The following is a 22,383-nucleotide window of genomic DNA, read 5'->3' on the forward strand; positions in this document are numbered from 1 at the left end:
GGTCTTTTTACGGCTACAACCATATAAGCAAACATCACTCAAAGACAAGGGGTGTTAGAAACTCTCTCCCAAATTCTACGGACCATATCAAGTACTTCAGCGCATTGGAGAAGTGGCCTACAAGTTGGCCTTGCCACCTACTGCAAAAATCCATCTAGTTTTCCATGTCTCATGCCTCAAGAAAGTGATTGGGAACAATTGCAGAATTCAGACCAGTCTACCTGAATTGGACGAAGAAGGGTCCATCTGGCTTCAACCCGAACAGGCCCTAGACACACGAGACAAGCAACTGCGCGGCCACATTATTAAGGAAGTCCTCGTCAAATGGAAAGACACCTCTTCGGAAGATGCAACTTGGGAACCAGCCACTATTCTTCAGCAGTTTCCGCAGCTTCAGCGTTGAGGACAAGGCTAGTCTTAAGGGGGAGGGCATGTTAGGGTCCCACCCTAACCCCCTTATTTATGTAATGGGATCACGTCATAGTCAAGAGTCAATAAAGCCCATATTAATAATTGTAAGTGGTTAATCCGCAATTAATGACGGAACCACAGTTAGTTGCAAATGGGCTGTAGTATTAGATAGATGGTATTAATAAAACCCACGGTATTGGCCCGTGGTATTGCATGTATGAGTCATATATAAAGGATAGAGACTCCCTGCGAGGAGCATCGTGTCTTATTTTGTAATCGAGCTTTGCTCTATTGGAGGTTGCCCCCTCGAAGAGGCAAGTGAACATTACTCTTTGAATAATAAAATCATTGCTATTCTGTGTTTTGGGTATCTTTTCTTCGCATATTCTGTATTTGGGTATCATTTTGCAGGTTAAGAGCATAACATGGAAGCCGGGGTGTGAGATCGGGAGAGCAGAAGTCAGAATCTCAGAGGAAAATCGATCAACCAGAAGGAGTGACGCAGTCCCCAGAGGGTGTGACGCTGGGCTGATGCAATGACTGCGCAGAGGCAGCCAGGGGCAGTGCATTCAGTAGCTGGATTAGCCAGGATTTCTAGTGATAGTGTGAGGTAACCTCACTTATCTCTCTGTTAGTTATATTCTCTGTAACTGGATTGCCAAGAAGGCATCCAAAGATTGTATTCAGAAACTACCACTGCATAATAATAAAGCCCTCAGAGTTGCTGCACCAGTTTTTGCGCATTGGGTTTTTCCGGGGACATTTGTCCAAAAATAACTGTGTAGATGTGTTGTATTTCTTTCTTGTTCAGTTTCTTGTTTCCGTATTTTATTTAAATGGTGAAGGTTGCAGTGTATTCGTTTCAGTGTTTACTGTAGGAAACAATAAATAATTTGGTTCAGTAATTAACAAATAGGAGAATGGTTACAGTAGATACATGGGTCATAGGGCTTTCCTTAAAGCTTCCAAGAATTCTCTGGTGAAAAGAGAGCCTAAAGATCGTGTTCCTGGTGTCCTTCTACCTTATGTTCAAGGGACCACTGATAGAATTGGTAGGATTCTCAGAAGACATAGTATCTCGGTGTCCTTCAGGCCCTTGAAGACCATTCGTTCGTCTCTCAGATCGGTGAAGGATCCCATCGACCCTAAAGATATGAAAGGTGTTTATTTGATCCCTTGTTCTTGTGGGACCCCCTATATTGGGGAGACTGGTCGTTCCATTAATCAGAGGATTAGTGAGCACGCAGCGGATCTGAAGCATAGGAGATTTAAGTCTTCCGCTTTGGCTGAACATGCGGAGAAAACCAATCATCATGTTTGTATCGAAGAAGCCAGTGTTATTGCTAAGGTTCCGCATTTCCATCATCGAAAATTCAGGGAAGCGCTGGAGATCGAAAAGAGACCTAGCAATCTCAATAGAGAGGATGGTTGGAAAGTCAGTAGGTGTTGGGTCCCAGCCCTCTCCTCCTAGTCGTTTTTTCCGTCCTCTTTGGTTTTTATTGTTATTTTCACTTATTTATTTATTTTATTGTCATTATTATTTATTTATATTTTTCTAATCGCCTTTCCTATTTTTTTGATTATTTTATTTAAGGGCCTCAGTGTAACTTATTTCCTTTCTGCTTATATTGTTTTTCTTTATTACCTCTATTATTTAACACGCAATTTTTATATTATTTAGCTGTATACATTACTCTATACATCTAATTTTTTCCCTTTTATTTTTATTCTTATTTAGTTATTTTATTTATTATTATTATTATTATTAATTTTTATTAATTTATTTATTTTTATTTATTTTTATTTTTATTCTTAGTTTTATTTTATTTTTTATTTTTATTATTTTTATTTATTTTATTTATTTATTTATTTTTATTATTATTTTTATTTTTATTCATTTAGTTATGTTTTATTCCCATTTAGTTATTCAATTTTATTTATTTATTATTTTAATTATTATTATTTTATTTCATTTTATTTTTTATTATTATTTCGTGTTTTATTATTATTTTATTTTTATTCAGTTAGTTATTTTTATTCACTTTTAACTATTATTATTATTATTATTATTATTATTAATTTTTATTAATTAATTAATTAATTTTTTTATTATTACTTTATTTTTATTTTATTTTTATTATTGTTATTCTTTTTATTTTATTTATTTATTTTTATTTTTATTCATGTTTATTCACGTTTAACTCTTATTCATATCTAGTTATTTATTTTTATTATTTTAATTTTTATTATTTTATTTCATTTTTATTTTATTTGTTTGTGTATTTATTTTATTTTCATTATTTTTATTTCGGGTTTTTATATCTATTTATTTATTTAATTTGTTATTATTATTTTATTTTTATTCAGTTAGTTATTTCATTCACTTTTAACTCTTATTCTCACTTAATTTATTCTTAGAAGCGGTCCGTTGCAACTAATTTTCTTTTAAAAATAATTGACCTTTAATTTTTGATTATTTATTAATAAACTATTATTTTGATCCTGGTCCTTTGGTCAATATTAGCGGTTGGTCAAACTAGCCGTTGGAGGCTCTGCTCGGTCTATATAACATGCTAAGCTAGATCTGTTTCTTCAACTTGTCCTGACGATGAACCACACTGGTTGGTTCGAAACGCGTCAACAAATGACATTCCATGTGATTTTCACCGAAATCTTTCTCTAACTTAATATGGATCACAGAAGCCTAAACTCTATTATTAAATAGGAGAAACGTAATCAGTTGCTGCAGTAGGAATTTGGGCATCCAAATTTTCACAGCGTACTCTCTTGGGTCATTGTGCTTGACTGAGAAACCTTTTCATATGGTTGGAGAGGTTGGCCTCATTGATTGATCCCATGGTCAGTTGGGCACTAACCTTGAAGCCATTGGGTTTTGTCTTATCGGATGGATTTGATGCTATGTATCTTTCCTTATGATGAGAATTGTGCACCTAATATCTCCCTTGGGTTGTTACTGTGAGACAAGTGGATTGGTCGGGGAGATTGATCTTGAGAGAGAGAGAGAGAGAATCAAAATTTCCTCTGTAGCTAAGAGGGAGTGTTGAAAATTGGTAGCTATGGTCGGTATTTTCATTGGAAAATCAAAGAAGAAATCAGATATTTTTCAAGTTGACCAAGTCGGCCCCACTCATTGAATGGGTTTGACCCTATGGTCAAAACCCTCCTACTAGCACACATAAATTGGAGTTTGATTGACCTCATTTGGAATCTCATCTCACACATCCATTTGATCTGAAACAAGGAGATCTATCCATATGTGCGAAGGAGAAAAGAGGAAAATTATTTCAGTGTCGACCAGCTCTCTTGACTTCTGTTTGACCAGCGCTGACTATTTTCTCTCTCCTTGACTGGTTTGACTTGGCAAATATTGAGGCCAAAGATTGGAATTTTTGTATGGAATATTCTAATGTACATTTTGATGAATTGAACTCTTTCTCATAAGGAAAGATTTCTGGGTTTTCCCCTTGTGGGTTTTGCCCTGGTCATTGACCTAAATTTTGGTGTCTCTTGTCTCATTGTTTACTGTGATCTCTATTGCTCTATTGAAGAAGTTAATGGTTGAAAATTTTCATGTATAATTGCTTAATGATTGGAATGCTCTAAGAAGTTTAATTGTATCATTGGAAGTAGTTATCAGTTTGAAAAATTGTACTAGTCTTGATTGCACTAGAAAATCAACAATAACAAAGTCACCTTCCCAAAATTAAAAGAAAAATAATAATTGAATGGGGCCTCTGCACCAGAAAATCCTCACAAGATACACCATGTAATGCGGGCCTCAAGAGGGACACACCTGTAATTTATATCCAGCTAAAGCAGGGCTAGTCAATGTTCTTCGAAAACTTCCACACTAAATTTGTGATAGGAAACCGCCCTAGAAAGCATATAGGTATATAACCTAGATGAAGCAAAGCTGGACGGGGTTCCCAGAAAATATTCCCAAAATTCCACAAGAGCCAAAGATCCAGAACCAGATTAACAAGATCAAACTCCTTAATGAATTCAAATAGCCCTGATCATAGACAAGCCACCCATTTCCTGACAGAGCACTCCCCTGGTGTTCTGTTACCCGAGAATGATGCTGTTCTTGTCCCCAATTCCATTTATTCTTCGCTACATTATCTCGGAGAGACTGCGTATATTCATATCAACGCATTCCATAACCAAGGGAAGTGTGAATTCTCACACGTGAGAAAGGGTGGTGGCTGTCCGTGATGCTCTAGTCCTGAAACAATGATGAGGATTTCATGGATACACTTGGCGTAAAGCCATGTGGATAGTTAATGCCATGCCAAGCCAAATGGGTTCAAAAATCATTAGGGGATGTTGCATAATAAATGGCTCCGATTTTGTTCAAGCTCACCTATAGGAAGTTCAGTGATTATCTTGGCCAATTGATCAGCCTTTGCGTTTAGTTCTTGTATCACATGGAAGAATGAGATTTTTTCTACTGCTTTTGCCTCCTTTGGATCCATGAACTATCACTATGGCTAGCTTGGTGTCTGCTGGTGGTGTTCTCTGAAGCATTGCCTTCATGACTACCATCTAATCTCCCAAAAAAACTAATGATTTAACCTCAAATTCCTTGGCCAGGAGGGGTCCTCTCAGTAGAGTGTATGCTGCTGAGTCCCTAAGTGTAAGATGCTACTTGTATTCCTCCGGGATCGAAAAGGATCCTCCACGCCCCCCGCGCCCTCTGCCCACACCTGCCAACCCAATTTGTAAAATTTTGTCTCCTATATTTGTTAGGTTAATATCCATGCAAGATCTTTTGGACATATAATTTAAGAATTGCTGCTTTTATAGAGTTATATCATAGTCCTTTGTTCTCAGATCCATACTTTTAAATTTATTATACATTGCAATATTTCTCTTTTTTAAAGTTTTTTGCCATTCCTGTTTGCGTGTCCTCTAGAAGTATTAGACTGCATTAGGTATATGTGTTATCTTTTCATTTTTGATTTTGCTGACATTTTGTTTTTCTGTAGCTGGCTGTTTAACTGTTTTCTTAGGTTTATCTTATTTTGGTTTTTAATTTCGATCAATTTATCCTTATTTTTGTTGCTCTCTTGTAGATCTTTTCTAATCCTAGAATGTTATGTCAGTTTCATTTTTTTGTGACAGTCAATTTTTGATTTTATTAATTTGCTGTTTACTGTATGCTTAGTACTTACATTTATTGTGGTTGTCATTGATTGTATGCAGACGTGCCCTTGTTTAATTCATTTTGCTACCATTTATTGCACTTCAAGATGAAGAAATTGCTTACAACATACTGTTTATCAATTCATTTGTTCACAATTCTCACATCCACAATAAGGGTGCAACAAGGTAGTGTATCTATTGTTGTTATATAAGGCAAAGACTTGAGTGAACACACACTAGATGTCAAGCTATTTGTATAGTTAGGCGAGTCCTCTTCACAGAATGGAGAAACAAATGCTTACTCCAGTTTCAACTCACATGTTGATGAACGAGTCACATGCATTGTGAAACATGGGTGTTGCAATTTAAAATTCAGCAATAGAAAGTTTAACTAGGTCCTTTTCTGTTGGCCATTAATTTCTTGAGAAATGGGTTTCCCATTCAGAAATGAATAATAAACACCAGAAATGGATTTCTGGTGTGGTTTTGATTTCAGGATGGGTTTCTGCGAGAAACCATCCTGTTAGGTATGGTTTCTGTTAACATAGCTTTCTAGGATGTCATCTCATAAGATGTTACCTTTTGCTCAATATTTATAAGCTATTATTGGCTGCACCTCATCAGCCTTTTGCCCACATCTATTGCTTGATGACATTTAACTGACATAAACCCTGAAATCATTTTCTCAATATCCAGGTAGGTAAATTGTATAAACTGATGTACAAATCAGTGATCTAAGCAAGCTAATAATTTAATATAGATAAACAAATTTTTGGTTCGTAATATAATTTTGTGGAATCAGTTCCATGGAGGCTTCGTTAAATTGGAGAGTCCAGTTCTAAGTGGTGCATATTGAAATTTCTATAGGAGGATGTTATGTTTTTTGGGAACAAGTGGACCTTTTATGCTTTACAAGCTATCATTGTCTGCATCTCATCAGCCTTTTGCCCACATATATTGCTTGATGACATTTAACTGACATAAACCCTGAAACCATTTTCTCAATATCCATGTAGGTAAATTGTATAAACTTATGTACAAATCAGCGATCTAAGTGAGCTAGTAGTTTAATATAGATAAACAAATTTTTGGTTTGTAATATAATTTTGTGGAATCAGTTCCATGGAGGCCTCGCTAAATTGGAAATTCCAGTTCTAACTGGTGCATATTGAAATTCTACAGGAAGATGTTATGTTTTTTGGGAACAAGTGGACCTTTTATGCTTTAATATTATGGAAGTCACTATTGTCAGGAGATTATAGTGCGGCCTTCTAGTAATTTACCTCAATACTTTTGATGTGTTTATGAGTATTATACTGGGTGTACGTTTATATAGTTTTTTCTCACTATGTGATAACCAAAGACTACGACAAAATATATAGGTGTTCTTTGTATGCTTGCATTTATAACTATCATGGATGCTATGAGTGAAAGCAATAAAATTGGCCTTGGATTGTAGCAAGGGAGTCCTACATATTTGAAATAGTTCAGGAATTTAGAGTTTTATAAGCTTCTGAGTTTTTATTGTTGTTGCCTATATTAAATGTGATATGAAAGGAATACTGAAAAGTAGAAGTGTTGGTTATTATTTTTCTTATGGACATGCTAGCTTTTCAGCTTTGAGTTTTTATTTTTTCTGGTATTTTGTAGGATGGCACAATCAGATCTTGTGATTTTGACACAGAGCACACCTTTGTGCTATATTCTCCAGAAAAGAGAGTAGAGAGGGTGACTGCTGACACAGAAGTGCATATTGCATTAACTCCTCTTCAACCTGTAGTATTTTTTGGATTTCACCGGCGTATGAGTGTGACAGGTTGGTTGTAATTTATTTTAGAATTCCTGTTTTATTTCAGTGTATATTTAGTGTGTGTTGATATGTCTTTGATTTATTCTGTAGGAAAATTTCTCTACTAACATTCAATTGGATAAACAGTAATATATACTTAAAATTTGATACTTACAGTTAAAATAGCCTCTGTTATAATGCAGATTAGATTCATGTTATGGACTATATATTCATTATCTTAAGCTCAAGAGTCAAGACATAACTCGTTGGTAAAAATTAAACACAGGATCATTCAGAACTCAATGGAAGACTTGTTTGTTAGCAAATCTATATGAAATAAATTTTGTGGCTTCAACCTTAACATGATAAATCTGGTTGTACACTTGTTAGGATCAATAGAAGGGAAAACAGAGAAATGGGGGAGAAGTGTTATGTAAAAAATTAGTTAATATTTAATTTTAGGTTTATTAGCTATGATACCGGATTCGTTCATACCCCCTGGCGAATCCCGAATCGTGCAAATCCGACACGATTCTGGTCGGATTCGTGTCCAAAATGCCGGGCACGTCGTGTCATTTTCTGACACGTCGTGTCGCTAACGTGCCACGGATTTCCCAAATCGTGTCTCGATTTTTTGTCGGATTCGTGTCCAAAATGCCGGGCACGTCGTGTCATTTTCTGACACGTCGTGTCGCTAACGTGCCGCGGATTTCCCAAATCGTGTCTCGATTTTTTGTGCGAGTCCTGTATTTCTGATTCGTTTTGCTAGGTTTTAAACGGCTTGGTTGACGGGCCACGGCTCATCACAGTTCACAGTTCACACAGTTTCGAACCGATTTTCCATCTCAAACCAGGAACAAAGGTTTTCGAACCATTTTAGTAGGCAGCCACCGCATTTTTGTTTCCAATGAGCCCTGTAGGCAGATGCCATATTTCCGTTTCCAATGAGACCGTTAGGCAGCCACCGCATTTCCGTTCCAAACCAAGGTCTCTACGCAGCCACCATGTAACACTTGTTGGGAAAAGCGTTCCCAAACCAACAAGCCTTGTTATAAGTTTTTACATATATGATATAACACTACACCCACCAAGATGTGACTCTTAATATTGATTAACTAATAAATTATCAATATTAATTTTATTGATTAATATTAATCAGAATTTTAATAATGATTATATGTGTTTCTTGGATTCTAGTTCACATTTATAATCATGATATCTATCAGCGTTTATCAGCCATCTAATTTATATGGCTGAGCTACTTGTATTATCTATATGCGGTTACAAAATTGTTTTAGTGATCAAAGTTCACAAAGTCTCCAATAAAATACATTTAAGTGGACGACAGATCAGTTGCACAAAGTCACCCAATGGATGACAGATCAGTTGCACAAAGTTACCCAACAAGGGATAAGAATAAAGTACATACTACAAAGTGTACTAACGTACAGGATAGATAATTGATATTTATGATACAATGTAACACTTGTTGGGAAAAGTGTTCCCAAACCAACGAGCCTTATTATAAGTTTTCACATATAATTGAAATCAATAAATTTGTATTATTAATTAAAATTTGTATAAGAAATATGCTAATATCTAATTTTTAATATATATATATATATTTTTATATATTTAAATATATTATAAATTTATATATATATATATATATATATATATATATTTTTTAATAAAATAATATATAACGTGTCCTAACGTGTCCTGTTCCGGGGGGTCAGCGTGTCCCGAATCCGACACCACGAATCCCGAATCCTATGTGTCCCAAATCCCCGTGTCAGGTGACTTAGTTTATTAGTTAATTTTTAGGTTAATTAGATGAAAGGGCACGATCATAAGATCATGCCCTTTTCCCAAAGGGTGCCCATGGCGGTATATAAGCCAGAAACCCCCATTGTAAACAATCATCATCTGTCAATTCATTTATTAATAAGATATTTATATATATATTTCTGTTTATCAAGAAGTTTTCACTTCATCTGGTATCAGAGCCAACACGAACTGGTGACACCCACAAGTTTTGCTGGCCATCAGGCCCTACGGCTTTCAGAAAAAAGTGGTGCGTGTGGACTATCCTTGTTCTGCCTGGAGTGTGCTGTTACAGGATTGCGGTTAAAACAGCGAACTACAATCTCACACCACAGCCAAAAAAAAATGCTGCAGCATCAGAAGTAATACGCTGAACCCTTAGAGAACCAACGTCGTTTTTCACTGTGGTAACCTGCGGTAAGTTGTGAGTTCCAGCGGTAATACACTGCGGTAACCTGCGGTTCTGTGTGGTGGACCTGCAGCTACTTAGAATAATCGCTGCGTGTTATCTGCTCGAAGGTTTTTCTTTTGAACGGTCAAACGGGAGGTGACCCCCCACCAGCAGACGTGACTGTCAGCGGTAAATATATATAATATATTTATAACGTCAAAATTATATATATAACGTTTATTTATATATAATATATAATATAATTATATATATATGTTATATATAATACATAATTTAATTATAAGTTATATATATAAAGTTAATTCAATTAATTAAATTTATTAAAAAAACTTATGTCATATAATTAAATTAATTAATTTAATTTAATTATTAAATTTTTTTTTTGTTAAGCTGGCAGATAAATACATGCCCCCACAAACCCGCTCAATGTCGGGAATGCCATGTTTGGTAAGGGAAATGAAAAAATATTGAGTCTCTTTGCTACGGTTGCATCTAAAAAATTGTGTGTGCTACCAGAGTCGATGAAAACCACTACGTTGTTCTTCTTTATGTGTCATAAATTAAAGTCTTATAACTTTAAGTTGTAAGAAGATTGAAAAGGTGGGGAAATGCCATAAGGTCAAATTGCAGATTCAAGACTTTAATTTAGAGTCTCCGTTCTTCACGGTACCATTAGGAGGAGTAGATGTAGTCTTAGGTATCCAATGGCTACGAACTTTAGGTACTTATGCTGCCAACCATCAAGTACAATTTATAAAATTCAAATGGGGAGGTCAGAAGTACAAATTACACGGATTCCAAGCACCAGAGAATCAAATTGTATCATCATCTCAGATGATGAAGATGAGTCGAAAAGGAGCACCCGCTTATGTAGTACAATGTCACCAATTAGAAATGTTATCTGCAAATATGACCAGTGAAGAGTCACCAGAGATACAAGATCTAATTCAGAAGCATGAAAAAGTATTTCAAGACCTACCTATGAAGATGCCACCTAATAGGGAAATTGAGCATACAATAGAAGTCAAGGCAGGGTCAGACCCCGTCAACATCAAGCCATACCGATATCCACATCACCAAAAAACGGAAATTGAGAGATTAATCCAAGACCTTTTAAAGTGTGGGACCTTGATCATCTTGGAATATCTGATCAAGTGGAAGGACTTACCCGAAGAAGACGCTTCTTGGGAGAATGAATCATTTTTTCAACAACATCCGTCATTACGTATGCTTTGAGGACAAAGCATTCTTTCGAGAGGAAGGCAATGTTATGTAAAAAATTAGTTAGTATTTAATTTTAGGTTTATTATTTAATTTTTAGGTTAATTAGACGAAATGGCACGATTATAAGATCATGCCCTTTCCCCAAAGGGTGCCCATGGTGGTATATAAGCCAGGAACCCCCATTGTAAACAATCATCATCTGTCAATTCATTTATTAATAAGATATTTATATATATATGTGTGTTTATCAAGAAGTTTTCACTTCAAGAAGTTAGTCACTGATCAATTGAAGACCTAACAGTTAATTCATAATACTTATTTCGTTGTTTTTATTGTAGAAAGGTTTAACTTGGCAATAATTTTCTTACAACCTATCTAGTGCAATGTGAATTTGACAAGAAAGAATGAAAGACGATGGAAATTGATTGAAAGGATGTTGAAAAGATGATATCTGTAGGATAAAGTATTCATGGATAAACCATACGTGTATGGTGAAATATGTTTGCAAATTTAGAAGTATCGAACTTCTCCATATTTGTAAATGTTGCATAAATTTGATGTATTAGTGTTCTGATTCAAACTGTGGACTGTGATTCATGAGAACAATACAAGATTAGACGCTTAATTGTACTCATCCCCATATTAATCACTATTGAAATTTCTATAGTGACTATTTAGGTCATCTTCTTCATGAAATTAATGTTGTTTTCTTGGGCGTTGTTTGCATTCTTGTCTAGTGTAATCTCAAATTGTAGAAAGCTTTTCTGTATTTTCTTTTTCATATTTTTTACAAGACTGTTTTGTACCTTAGACCACTCATGATCTGTCCCAAGCATCCCATAATTTTAGACTGTCTGTACGAAGGTAGTCCACACACGTTCCTAAACCATCATATAAAACTAAAGAACGTCCTCTATATACTCTCCAGAACTGTAGAGGCTACTTATGCCCTTTTCAGGCTATCTATTCAGTGGAAGTGAGTCCAACTTTCGTCAAATACTAATTTATCTTCGTGATTGGTTCTTCAATAACCCACTTAGGTTTCCCTCAAATATTAAAAAAACAAGTATGGATTATTAACTTCACATATTGAATAACCTAAATGAGGTCCCCGCTTTCTAGATATCATTCAAAGCTGCCAACTTAAGGGTGTTTAATGAGTCTCTATTAAATGCTTCCCTTTTTAATCTTATGGTGGCTAATCTTGTCTTTTTGGGGATGTGACCCGTTAAGGGTTGTCTTGTGGTCCTTATTGGTTATGTTAGTATACCTTTAGTGGTTGGCTATGGTCACATGGGTTGTTAGTGAGGGTCCCTATTGGTATCAAAGCATGTGAAATTTCCTTGGGACTTCTGGTGAGTGTGTGCATGAACATGCAGATGCAATCACAACAAATTTGTGATATGTGAAGGTAAACCCTGTGAATGCAATGATGGATGAACTTGTGGAATACATGATATCTGATATTGGAAACTGTTGTTGTGTAGTATTAGTTGAATGTTATTGCTCCTGAAATTATTGATTCGATGAATTGGGAAAATATGTGATGTGAAATGGCTAGTGTAGCAAATGCATTGGACTGACCAGTGAGTGAACGAATCCTTCAAGTTGAGATGGAAGTTTTGTTTTTCCAAAAAAGACCCTGAGGGAATCTGAGTCTTCGCTACCCCCACAACTTTAATGGATGGTTGATTTATGAGTTCAACAAACTCAATGCGTGTGCGGGAACCATAATTGTAAGAACAAATTTGTGTCTTAGTTACAATGAACTTTTTGCAGTGTTAAGATAGTGACAATCCCTCCTTGATGCGTTTGGAGCCTTGTTTAAGGTCTTTCCTCTGTAGATTTTTTGTCAGTGTGATTAAACCCAATTTCTCCCTAGCATCTCTTGGTATGCATTACACAGTTTGATCCCTGCAATGTGATTTTTCATAGCGATTATTTTGTTTGGGTGTATGTTTGCAACTCCATGTTGTTTTCCCATGCTACAAAACTCTGTTTCTGAGTTCTCTGTGCTTCCCTTGCACAGGAAACAAATGTTTTTCTCACTTGTCTTGATTTTTGTTGTCATGTCAAAAAGCAGCTACCAAAATGACAGTCCCACAATTTGCAGACATCAAACCAAGAACTTTCAGCAATTTTTTTGAGTTCAAGGTGTTCTGACAACTAAGATGGCACGATACAAGCAATTGATATTTTTTTTCTCTATGTTGGAGGGTTCTAACAGTAGGAGCAATCATTTTTTGCCTAGTTTGTTTGCTATATGCCGTTCAACTTGCTATTTCCATTATTTTCATTGCCTCACCAATCTGTAGAGCAGGCCATTCTTTCTTCAAATCGATCATCAACCTAGCTTATGGATTAGGCCACACCATCTGCTTTCCACTATAGGCATCCCCCCTGCAATTAGCACACTCAACAACATCACTTGGTGGTGAAATAGAGCAACGATTGCGTTCTGAAAATATCAAGGAAGGAGATGAATTCTAATTTTAAAATTTGATTAATAAAACTAAATTTCAATTTTAGTTGAAATCTACCGGATCAACTATTCATAGTATGGGTGGTGCTTTGTCATGAGACTGTTGACATTAGGTGATATTTGGAAGATTTTTATATATATTTTATTTCTTTTTTGTTTGGGTTGTAAAGGACAATTTTTTATTTTTATTTTAATCCTTGATATTTTTATGTCATTCTCTTCGGAGAGTTGACAAAGGGTTTTAGATGTGGAAGGGAATACCCAAGTTCAATTCCTCTTGTATTCTTTTGTTAAAATAAACTTTTTGGAGAGAACTTGAAAAAATGAAATTTATAGAGTGAAAAGTTGAAAAGGTGAGAAAAAGTGATAAGGAGAAACAAGGAATAGGAAAAAGGTAAATGTTTTTGAAGCTTAGGAGGGATTTCTATTTTTCTAAGGATAATTTTTGAAGGGAGAGCCGCCTGCCCCTCTCCTGCTTTTTGTGGGTGCCCTTTCACTTTGTTTGACGCCCAACCACTTTGCAACTTGAGCCCACCACGTTGATAGTGCACAATATGTTGATTTGTGTAGCTTGGGAGGTACCCCCACAACCCTAGGGTATTGGGTTTGGGAGAAGTTGACCCACAAGGGCTTTGTGGGCAGTGTACCCAAGCAGTGGGTTTTGTATCCAAAGTTGTGGGCGCAAAACCAAGTGGAGAATTATTTGTTTATCCATTGATTGCATGAGGGCACCCTTAATGGACCAAGGGGGACCTAAGGCAACAATGAGGTGTCTTAAACAAATGAAAGAAACCTATTTTCTTAAGTTAGTTGGCGTTTTCCAAAGAAAGTCAAGTTGGCTAGGCTTGACTCGTGCCCCTTGAGGGCTAGTCATTACCCTCATGGAAAACTATAAAAAGGGGAGAGGACTCGGAGAGATCATTTGTGCAAACATCCAAGAAGCATCTCTCATATGAATCTGCCCAAGTAGGAGGTCCAAGTACCTCAGGAAGACACATTACATAATGAAGGACGAATGTTGGAGCAAGTGTGGTTTTTCTCTAGTTTGTTGAAGGCCGAGTTCTGCTCAAGTAAGAGGACAAATTCCTCATGTCATATTCTGCCCAATGTAGGTTTGTTGAGCAAGGTTCTTGGAGGATTTTCTTCTGTGGCTTGTGCCCTAGTTGGCGTTGGTTATGTGCATACTTGGCCACATTTGTGTTGTGTTACTTAAGTACTTGATATGAATTATTAAAGCAAGAGTACTTCTAATGATTAGATAACAATCTTAAACAAGATAAATGCTTAAAGATACAAGTGCAAGCTTCAACTATAGATTAACCCACAAGGTGTTCAACCAATTAGATCAACTTATCCACTTATCAATTAGCCGCAAAGTTATAAGATACCAATCACGATTATCAAAGATGTTTCCAACAAGATTATATGTGATCTTATTACTCAATGCCAATTATTTAAGAGAAACTCAACTGGATTCACAAAATACCAATATGCCCAAAAGACTTATCACCAAGATGATTTATGATCTAAGTGCTTTAGTGAGTGAGCCAATTTAGATGTGAAATATGAATAAACTCACAAGAACACAATGTTAGCTACTTCTACAATGTAAATGTTAGGAACAAGTAACAACAAAATATAGAACTATGAAAACACTTATACACTTTATGTTCCAATGACCCTTTTATGAGCAATAAGTGACTATTATGACAACAGTAAGAAAGTTATGACAGCAGTGAGGAAAACACCTTAGATACAAGAGATAACAAGCCAATAGTGACTAGATATGATCAGTGAGATGCAGCTTGCCAAAGTAAAATAATGATTTTTAGCCCACTTTAAGGTGAGGTATTCAGAAAAATTCCAGATCTGATCTATTTATTACAGCAATAAACAAATCAGCAGATCAACAAGCTAATGATGTTACAACAAGTGCCAAATATGCCCAAAACTTGGAAAAATTTGCCAAAATTGAGAACTTAACTTTTTGAGCCCTTTTAGATGTGTGGTTTAGAAAATTGCAGATCTGATATGTTCAATTAAGCAGGAAATTCCAGCAAACAAATTTCTAGATCTAGGCTAGATAACCAATGCCCAAGTGGCCAAAATTTAGGAAAATTTAGATTTTGCAATTTTGAGTTATTTTGACCAATTTAAATGTGATTTTAGGGTTATTATATCACTATTATCACTGCTGTAATAAAACAGAGACAAAATGAGGGTTTAGAGAGAAAACCCTAACCCTAAGGCCTTGAAGATGAACTTGCCCAAGTTGCCAAAATTTTGTGATGAAGTTTCCACCTGCAAATCAAATTTTTTAAGTTTTGAGCCAAAAATTCTGCAAAACCCACCAAGAATTCAGTCCTAAACACTTTAGAAATGCACAAGGGACAAACTAGGGCTAAGGAAGGCTAATGCTAGGCCAAATAGGGCTAGCGTTGAGGCTTGGAGGCTAAAGGAAGGCGGATCAGGGGTCAAAAATGGCCAAGGAGGGAAAAACGAAAGGCAATGAGGCAAGGAAAGCCCTAAAGGGTTGAACGCTAGGGCTATGGGGCAATTTAGGGCCCTAAAGGGCCATGATTAGCCCAAAGTGCATCGGTTTAGGGCAATGGAGGGTGGCCGAGGTTTCTTAAGCCCACGACCAGGTCAATTAAGGCCTTTAAACCCCAACGTAGGGCTAGGCAAGGGAGGCCGAGGCCTTTAAGGCTCACGGACTGCCCTAAAAGGCGGAAAAATGAAGACAAAGTGGCAAAAAAGGCTGATGTAGGGGCCTTAGAGGCTGACATTGGGCTAGAGTAGCCTTAATCCAGGCCTGAGAGGCTAAAAAAATGAAACCCTTGCTTCAGAATTTTGCTACAAATTTCTCAATGCTTGGCTCTGCAAAAAAATTATAAAGACTAGATCTTACCCTCAAGGGCCTAGATCTAGCTCCACTTCAGCCTCTTCTCTTGAACTTCAATAGATCTCTTGCAAAAATGAAAATAAAACACCCAAACCCCAAATATATACAAAATATTAAAATCCCAAAACCCCAATTAGCAAAAATAATTTACAAAATTATTCACAAAAAATATACAAATATACAAGGGTTTTGAATTTTTTTTTAGAAATAATTTTTTTATGGCTATTTTCTTTGATAAATGGTAGAAAACACTTTAGAAACTCCATGCACACTATAGCCTTAGCAAAGATTTAATCCACCACATAAATATTCAGGATCTAAGCAAAGTTGATCCCTGGCCACAGTTGTGAACTTGGAGACCAAGGACTGAAATACCTACAAACACTATGTATATATCTCAAGACAATTTGTTAATCATATGGTGAATCAAATCACTTAAGATTAACCCAAAACTATCAATAGAATGATTTATCTCTATCTAATGAAAAATAGATCTTACCATTTATCAGCACAACATAGGAAAGCATGTAGTCAATACATACCACAAATCAATGAACATGGACACTTCGAGTTGCACCTCTGCATAACCCTTCAACAACAATTTTTTAGCCAGAAATCAGATGGCTAGAGACTCAAATGACTCTATATTTGCCATAGTTTTAAAATTCGGACTCTATATTTGCCATAGTTTTAAAATTCGGCCGATTCGAAATGGAAACGGCCGAGTTGATCCGTTTCATTGCCCAAAAATGTGACTCGGTGGAGGAAACGGTTCAGTAGGCCGAGTCAGCCATGACTCAGCCGAGTCATTGAATGACTCGGTCGAGTCATGGCTGACTCGGCCAACTCGGCCGTTTCTGTATTGACTCGGCCGAGTCATAACCAGTGGCCTGTAACCCCATCAAAACAGCGATTTGACATTTTTTTAATGACATTTTGAAGTGTTTGCTGATTGGCTTAAACTCTAATGTGTTTTATGAATTAGTTAAATGTTATTTGGGGTCCATTTCCCCCTCCCAAACCCTATTTAACACACTCAAATGCTCTCTACTATTGATATGCTATTCAAATTTCATGGTAATGTTAAATTCTTAAAGTAAAAGTGACATTTTCCTTAATCTTCATTTTCATCCTTTTACTTAAATTTTTAACATTACCATGAAATGGCTCAGGATGTTTGAGAGTGGTTTTGGCCTCATTGGATTTCATATGGAGAAAGTAGAATTTTAGATTTCATTCAAAATCCAGCAGACTTATCAGTTTTTCAGGATTTCAGGATTGGAGGATTGCAATGTTTCCATTGAATTTTGTCATGTATTAGGGTATGGAACTCGTATTTAATCAAGAGCACCAATCCCTCTATGTACCTTGATGTTAGTGACATTGGTTGTCGAACTCCTCTGGGATTCGCTCCCAAACCAGGAGCTTCTGAAAATGTCGCTCCCACTCCCGTTTTCGCTCCTGCTCCCAAGTAACACAAAGAAGAGAAACCGTTTGGATAAAAAACGGTTAAATGATCTAGTTTATGTCCAATACAACCTCCGGCTCAGACGAAACCATTTGCTGAACAAAAGACCTGATTCAGATCCCATTGTGTTGGAAGACATTGATCCAACATCAAATTGGGTAGTGGAGAGTCGTCCAACAGAGTTTGATCCTGATGAGGATCTTGAGTTAGATTTAGATATTGAGACATCAGTTGAACTTGAACATGTTGTTCAGTTGAATGCAAATCCCAATCCACCAGCCTCAGTCTCACAGCCAGCAAGGACTCCAGTTGTAGGTGCTTCCTCTGCTCAGCCACGACAGAAGCGCAGTCGCATATCTACTCTATCTCAGCTTGCATCTGCTGCAGTTGCACAGCCTGCTAGTGGTACCACTTCTACAGCTGCAGTTGGAGATGATGATGATGAGGAGGAGCCATGGGGCCCCCTATCTGACTCTGATGATGATCCAGAGATTGATCGACATGATCTTGGCTCCTCTGGCAGTAGCTACTAGCCAGTAGCTGTAGTACTAGTACTGGAGTCTGGTCACAGTTTACTTTTGTTGTAGAGGCCATTTCTAGCCTCCTTGGTTATGTGTTTTTTGTTTTGAGTCTTTGATCATGTATGACAGTTGACTATGTATTGCCATTGGGTACCATTTTGATATAATGGATTGGTTCATGAGCCTACTTTGATCATATGTTGTCTTCCATCTATATTATAATGCTGTGTGTTTGGAAACATGAATGAAAATCTTTAAAATTATGTTTAAAATATTTAAAATTATGTTTTTTTATAAAAAAATAAATATTTAATGTATTTTTTACAACGACCGAGTCACTGAAATCGAGCCGGCCGAGTCATTACCGTTTCGGAGTTGGAGTCGGAGTCGATCCTCAGCCGAGTCGGAGTCGGAGTCGGAGTTTTAAAACTATGATATTTACAAATAAATCCTCCAAGTGAAAAATAACAGTTAGTTTTCTTGATCCTTGTCAAAATAATCTTGGTTGTCAAAAAATATTTGATCATCTTTTAATCTTAGCCATTAAATTTTTATTTTTGAGGAATTTTCGAATTTATCATTTAATTCCATTTTAATTAGCTCAAAATTAATTATTTTGAGCTAATTTCCTCAAAAATTTGACTTTGACTTAACCACCAAGGCCCAAGGGTCCAATTTTTCTTGAAATATCCAATACCCATAGATTTTTCACTTGGAGATTTTATTTTAACTATGACATTTTAATTTGACTCTAATTAATTAAATTTATGGCTTAGGATTTTATTTTAATTTTGCTAGAAAATTTAATTAATTGACAGACGAGGAGATTAATTATTTTTTCCACCCTCTAATATTTTAACCATGGTGTCCAAGTATGAGGGACCATGCATTAAAATATTTTTTACGTAAGATTTTCAATTTCAACTCTCAAAGGGGGAATACCCGTTTGACATAGACTCCCAAATTACATACCCAATCTGCGACACAATATGATCTAATAGACGAAGTGATTTGTAATAAAATAATTTAGCCAATTAGCTAAAATTATTCCCAAATCACTTTTACATAAGGCTCTACTAGAACACTAGGACTCATCTAAGACTTTGACGAAGAATTACACTCTAGTTTTGGGGTGAGGTTGGAGGGAAAAAACTCTGCCGACCATCCATGTTTAGAAACATAAATGAATTAGTGAGACGAAAAACCTCCTAGGATGAAACTCTCGCCAAAATAATAGGCTTACCTAGGTTGTTACATACATTCACGGTCTTACTAGCATCATTTACATTACATAACTTGCAGAATGGGTTTACAATGACATATGAACTGCTGATAGATGATCCGATCCTATTGAAAAAATTGGTACTTCCGCTTCCTTGGAACTTTGACAAAAATTGTGCAACATGCACTACAAGAGAGATTGTCCAAAGCTCAAGAAGGACAACAACAAAAGAGGAAGGGAAGAAGCCCATATCACTGAAGAAGTGGAAGAAGTTGAAAAGAAGAAATCCAAGAAGGAGGAAGTAAAAGATCTCTACTATGATTGAGATAGTCTTCCTCACCTAGTTCTTTTCAAGTTTTTTGTTGTAAAGTTTAACTACCATGGTAGGAATAATTAGAAGCATGATAGGATGCATCATGTTAGGAGATGGCATCATAGAAGCATACGATTAAAAGCAAGAGCTCGTGACATCATCATAAAGAAGCATGAAATATAGTTGAAATAGAAGTCTATGGCTGTCACCTATAGAAGAATGTAGCTCTTGGTAACCTCATTAGAAGCATAAGTAGTACTGATGGGAAAAAGAAAGTCATCTAGTATAGATCTCATTATACATAATTCAAAAGGAGCATTTGCAGGATGAGGATGATCAAGATCCTCCGTTGGAATCTTCATTGGAAGGTTCACCTTCTGAAAGAAGCAAGTGTCTCGCCAGGAATTCCAACTTGTATGGGATTCATGGGATGATGATATGATGTCAAAAGAAGTGAAGCAGGTCAAGGGATTGAAGTTCTTTCAATCAAGGAAGCTACCGAAGGAAGTTTAGATAACCAAAAGAAAGAGATGAGGTATGTATGCCTGTACTTGATGAAATAGATAAAATAGAGTCATGTCATATGGTTGCAAATATCGTGAATGAGTGCTCTACCTTAAGAGCATGATCAAAAGAAAGGATCTCCTCTTGTGAAAGGATGCATGAAGGCATGGTTCACACATTGACTAGATGAAATCAACATAATATGTCCTCATATGAAATATGAGGTGGTTGACAAAGTCGAAGGAACTATGATTAGAAGCTCCTGGGAGGAAATGTGTGAATAAAGAAATGAAGAGGTCATGAAAAATACAACTATGGAGAAGGAAATCAACATCCAAGGACTATAATATTTGACTATGATATCTCCATGGGAAAGATATGAAGATCCTGATAAAGTCTAAAAAGCAAAAGACCCTTGACGCTGTATATATTTTCAGAGATGTGTCAATATATATGCAGGATGCTAATGCAAGAAAGGAGATGTCATGATGAAAGACCATCCCAAAGGTATTTTTGATTTAATGTTCATTTTCTATTTTTGAACAATATCTGGATGGGCTAATGCAGGGCTACCAAAGGAAGAGCTGTAGATGTCATCTATAACTAACACTCATGTGGCAGGATGAAAGATCTTGAAGGAAACATGATACGAAGAAGGTGGCAAGGTATGAAGGAAAGGCTAGATATGGATTAATGGATTACTTTCCAATGAAAGAAAGGATGACATGACTGACATGATTCATGAATAAAAGTGATGGATGGTCGATGCCCTACGAAAAAGTCCCAAAAAGATGAAGACTCCTGAATAAAGAGAAAGAAGTTCATGACATCGAAAGGACGAGCTCTTCAAGCAGCTGGTTGTTCCCTGATCTCCACCTAAAGAGTTGCTAGAAGCAAGTCACTGGTTAAGAGGGAGCTTGGTCAAGTCCTTGATTAAGAGGGAGCTTGGGTACATGCCTTTTATATGAATGGGTACATTTCTGCACTAGAATGGGCATATCCTCCCTAATTGAGAGGGAGAGATAGACACACCATTCTTGTCTTCACCTGGGGAGATAGAATGGAGGATTGGGTAAGCATCTGACATCCGATACTCTTTGAGGATGTGGTAGGGCATCCAAGATAAGAGTAGTCGTAGAGGACCGATATTCTTTGAGGATTGGGAATCCAAGATAAGAATAGTTTTGGTGGAACATACTCTGAGAGAACCCGGGTGGGGTATGTTTTGAGAGAGACAATAATGAGGGTGTCTATAAATCATTGGTCTCGCCAGCATTGTGCTTTGATCTTGTGGATAGATAGAGCTGTTAGTCAATGCCTTGCTATGTGACAATGCTGGATGATATGATGCTATACAAATGGGTTACCAATCCGACTCTAAGAATTCTCCAGATTGAGAATGTCTAAGTACCTTGTATGGATTATGAAAACCTCCCTAGTTAAGAGGGAGTGTTGAAATATGTAACTAGGGTCGGTCGTCATAATGGCATATGTAATCGTGATTTTATGTATTTAATGAGAATAGAAAAAAATTATTATTTGTATTCTTGAGGCGTGGGTTTCATGCTCAAGGGAAATTTATTTTTTAGGTCAAACACCCATTGAGTGCTTGTAGGTTTGTCATAAAGTCAATTGAGTCATTGTCATGTATTGAAGACCCATTTGGGCATATTACATATTGTAAAGAAAAATTTATTGAGTCAAAATAGAGTCAAAAGACCCTCCAAGACCTTGTCATGGCACAAAGATCAAGTTGGCCTACATGAAGGGACAAGTCAGCGTCAATATAGCAATTTGTAACCCTCACAAGCCTATGAATAAGAAGGAACTCGACCTCATTTGCACACTCACTCAAGCAAGTTTGATCTCCTCAAGATAGAAGCTGGAAAAGAACGAAGAAAAAGAAGAAGACAAAGATTGAAGTTTTTAGGTCTCTCTCTCTCTCTCTCTCTCTCTCTTTTGTTAGGGTTTCTATAGTTTCTGGGCTAGACGAAATTTTGAAGCTGCATCGAAGCTGTGAAGCTGCAAGGTCAAAGTTGTGAAGCTGCCTCTAGATCGAAGCTGTGAAGCTGTTAGGCCAAAGCTGCATCAAGCTCGAAGTTGTGAAGCTGGTAGGTCGAAGTTGCTGAAGCTGCCTCTAGA

At 36.5% G+C, this 22,383-nt stretch overlaps 1 protein-coding gene across 1 annotated transcript in view; it reads left to right on the forward strand.

Annotated features, from left to right (window-relative positions):
• Window positions 1–22,383, forward strand: part of LOC149222745 (uncharacterized) — a 170,396-nt gene that overhangs the window by 56,501 nt on the left and 91,512 nt on the right. Inside the window, exon 3 of the mRNA XM_089383145.1 lies at window positions 7,228–7,393. Coding sequence (XP_089239271.1) covers window positions 7,228–7,393 — 166 coding nt within the window. The remainder of the gene's footprint in view (window positions 1–7,227; window positions 7,394–22,383) is intronic.

This window comes from Pinus tabuliformis, chromosome Q, assembly GCF_031772625.1.
Source record: "Pinus tabuliformis cultivar Carrire ecotype Pingquan chromosome Q, CPIR1, whole genome shotgun sequence".
Taxonomy (NCBI): domain Eukaryota; kingdom Viridiplantae; phylum Streptophyta; class Pinopsida; order Pinales; family Pinaceae; genus Pinus; species Pinus tabuliformis.